Consider the following 3,776-nt stretch of genomic DNA (forward strand, 5'->3'; position numbering starts at 1 on the left):
TCCCTACACCGCCAAGGAATTTGGCTGAGAAGCTGAGAGACGCACGGCTGTAATCCGCAAACCGTTGCTTTCGAAGGGTCTCCAGAGTAACTTGATAAGACCTCCAATGGCTGCAGTTTAGAAGTCGCTTCCAGCGCTCTGCCTTGGAAATAGTCCAGGAAGCTTTAAGTGGCCCGTTATAATGTAAGCGATTGATGAGTCCGGTGTAAAAAGCAGAGGATCCTTCCGCACCTAGCTGCGCCCCCCCCCCCCCCCTGCCCCTTTAAAAAAGGGCCCGCCGCTTGACCCGCCCCCTTTTCCCCTTATTTATTTTGGTCCGGGACTATTTGCATAGCTCTAGCGTGCGCTGGGAGGAAACGGAGGAGGGGTTGGGAGAGGCAATCCATTTAGGAATCCCCGGGGAGGGCCGCGAGCAGGGGCTCCCCTCCCCAGTCCCAGAGTAGTGAGGGAGGAGAGTCCGTCCGTCACCCACCTACCTACCCACCCACCCCTACTCCTGCCCCCGCCCTGCGCAGCTGGAGGGCCATGCTCGGGAAAGAGGCCACACTTCCCAAACTTCCTGCCCCACTTTCGCGGCCGCCGGCTGCCAAGAGCTGCTGCTGCCGCTGAGCGAGCAGGACAGGCACAGGAGCCGCCGGGCGCCCGCCACCTCCAGCTCCCAGGGGGGGAAGCGGAGCGCCTGCAGCGTCTTCCCCGGCGGAGCGCGCGCGCAATGAGCGAGCCTCGGGAACAGGCGGCGGCGGCGGCAGCGGCGGCTTCGCCCCAAGGCGGCTGCCGGTGTGCTGGCGGGGGAGTTGGCAGGGCCCCCGCCGTCCTCTCGCTCCTCTTCTCGCTCCTCTCGGTGGGCGCCTGCTTCTTGCTCAGCGCCAGGACGTCCAAGCTACAGGGCCGGCTGGTGGCCCTCGAGGGAGAGCTGGCCAGCCGCGCTTGGAGCCCCGGAGACCAACTCGACGCGGAGCCTTGGCTCGCCCTGCTTCAGCCTCAGGTGGACAGAGTTTTGCAGGAGGTGAGTGAGGCGGGAGAGGGCGGCTTGGCTTCTCTGCCCTGCCCCTGCTGGAATAAAGAGCAGACGGGGCTACATTTTGAGCCAAGGCTGGTCCCAGAGAAACCGCTTCTGATTGGCGGGGCTGAGACCCAGAATGCGTAAAGGTCAACTAAAAAGAGGCCCGCGGTGGCACCTTCAACTCTTCATTCCGGGGCCGCTGAGTTAAGCTTAAAGGCCAACACGTGCGTTGTGCTTGCAGCCCAAGGAAGGGGACTGTCGCCTGCAAAAGTGTATAACTGCAATATATGGGTTAGACTTTAGAGTCCTCCACAAGACGCTCCGGCTTCTGGTGCAACAGGCAAACCGTGTTACCTCCTCTGACCCTTAACTGCTGGAGGCAGGCAGACTGGAATCTGCCCTTATTGGGTGCAGGGCATGCGCTGAGCTAGGACGAACCTTGGAATATAATGGGAAGATAGCGTCTTTGAGCATGTGCAGAGTGCCTTTTGTCACTGCTGAGTCAGTGTAACAGATTCATGCCATCTGGAGAAGAGCCTCTGTATCAAAAAATGTGACCCAAGCAGGCTTTCTTGCTTGCTGTTTTGCGATCAAGGCATTTGTGATCAAATTTTAAAAATAAAAAATACTCTACAGTTGTGTTGATCTCTAATATGGACTGCTGGAAGGTAGCTTAGGAAGAAGATGGGCATTCAGTTTTGTAATTAACAGGGTCCCTCAAATTACTCTCTACAACCTTACCCTAAATAGCACTTCAACATTTATTTAGTAACTTCATCTATACCCCACCTTCCTCCCTACTGAGATATTGTTATTTATTTATTTATTTATTGTATGACAATTCTACCTTGCCTCTTTGTGATGCACCCTGGATAATGCTAAACACCTAGAACTTCTGGTTGTCAGATAATCATAGGATCGCCTGGCTGCACTACACACATGGAAATAATCAACCAATCAAACAGTCCTTCTCAGGACTACTTGACAAGGGGTATAAGAGACTGCATCAAAATCTGCCTGCTGAGATCAAGTGGAATGAAGCAGCTTTCATTATTTTCTTTTCCTCAATTTTCTCCTCACAATAGCCCTGTGAGGTACGTTAGGCTGAGAGTTCATGAGTCGCCCAAGGTCACCCAGTAAGCTTCTATGGCACATGGGGATTTGAACCTGGGCTTCCAAATCCTAGTTCACCACTACACCACACTGGCTCTCAAATACATAATGAGGTTTAAGAAAATTGTATTTTGTTTTGCATATTTTCATAAGGTTGCCTTTTCCCCCTGCAAACTGTGATTGATACTTTGGTGATCTCTGAAAAGCTTTTGTGTTAGCAAAAATGTATTCCCAATTATCTCTGCCCAGTTGTATAGTACATTGTGTCAAAACCTGACACAATGTACTATACCCTTTGGTTGGTTTGACCTTTTGTTGTATAGGTTCGTGGCAGGAAAAGACAGAAATTTATTTGGGCTGGTTGTCTTTACAAAGAAACTGGAGCTTGTGGTCAGCTGTTTGGTGGAGTGGGGTGTGTGTGTCAGGAACAGAGCTTTCATTCCCATGAATCTGTCACTTGGCTTTTCAGTGTATGAACTGTACAGTGCGGCTAAAGAGACATTTCAGACGTGGTTGAGTTGTAAATACTTAATGCAAAATCCACGCAAAACAAGGTCAGAACAAGGGAAGCACATGCATAATGTTTTTTCTCATCATGTGTAAAATGTATATATCCAGTACTAGATACTTAATGCAAAATCCATGCAAAGCAAGGTCAGAACAAAGGAAGCACATGCATAATGTTTTTTCTCATCATGTGTAAAATGTATATATCCAGTACTTGAAAACCAACATGCAATTGGTTAATGTTCAAACAATACCAGGGATAGAACCTGACAGCAATATCTTTCTTAAAATCTTTCTTAAATATCACATGCTTTTTTGCTCTAGGAAAACAGTAGCAAGGAATTTTAGGCTAATAATTAATAATAATTATTGTTTGGCATTGTAGAATAGTCAGGAGAGCCTAAGGTTTTCTGGCAGCCAGAAGTTCTAGCTTTTTAGTATTATGCACCACTAGGTGGTGAGCAGGGATCATTTCGTAGAAAAAGAGCTAGGGGGACTCATTAGCATAACTCATTAGCATATGCCACACCCCCTGACATCACCGGAAGTGTGTCCTCCCCACAGCCGGCGGCGACCTCCAGCAGGCACCAGCAGGGAGCTCCAGGCCCCGCCCTCCCGCACCTCACCCGGGGGGATGGCGTCCCCCCGCGTCCCCCCCCAAATGACCCCTAGTGGTGAGCTAGATTTGCTTTTAAGGAAGGAGACATTTCAGAGGTGGTTTACCATTGCCTGCTTCTGCGTCACAACCCTGGTATTCCGTGGAGGTTGCCCATCCAGATACTAGCCAAGGCTGGCCCTGCTTAGCTTCCGAGATCTGATGAGATGGGGCTAGCCTGGCCATCCAGGTCATCCCATCATCAGATACAAGTAGATGAAGATACACGAGTCCTTATATTCCAGTCTGGATGTGGGAGGAGTGTTGCAAAGAACCATGCCAGGATGGAGGATGAAGAGGTGCAATGCAAAAAGTAATTAGCTTGATCAGAGGTCATTTCGGGGGGATCGCGGGGATCGCAGTTCCCCTGGGTGAGGTACGGGGGGCGGGGCACATGATGAAGCCCTGCCCCCTGCTTCCGGCCCTCATTCAGCCAGGAGGAGGCAGGAGAAGAGGGAGGGTAAGTTGCTTCCTCCCTGCCTCTCCCCACCCCTGCCT

General features: G+C 51.0%; 1 protein-coding gene across 1 annotated transcript in view; it reads left to right on the forward strand.

Moving 5' to 3' along the window:
- Window positions 1–317: 317 nt before the first annotated feature.
- The window catches only part of LOC107123709 (collagen alpha-1(XXIII) chain-like), a 379,133-nt gene continuing 375,674 nt past the window's right edge, over window positions 318–3,776 (forward strand). Inside the window, exon 1 of the mRNA XM_015427033.1 lies at window positions 318–1,006. Coding sequence (XP_015282519.1) covers window positions 713–1,006 — 294 coding nt within the window. The 5' untranslated portion in view covers window positions 318–712. The remainder of the gene's footprint in view (window positions 1,007–3,776) is intronic.

This window comes from Gekko japonicus, unplaced genomic scaffold (genome assembly GCF_001447785.1).
Source record: "Gekko japonicus isolate JY-2015 unplaced genomic scaffold, Gekko_japonicus_V1.1 scaffold374, whole genome shotgun sequence".
Taxonomy (NCBI): domain Eukaryota; kingdom Metazoa; phylum Chordata; class Lepidosauria; order Squamata; family Gekkonidae; genus Gekko; species Gekko japonicus.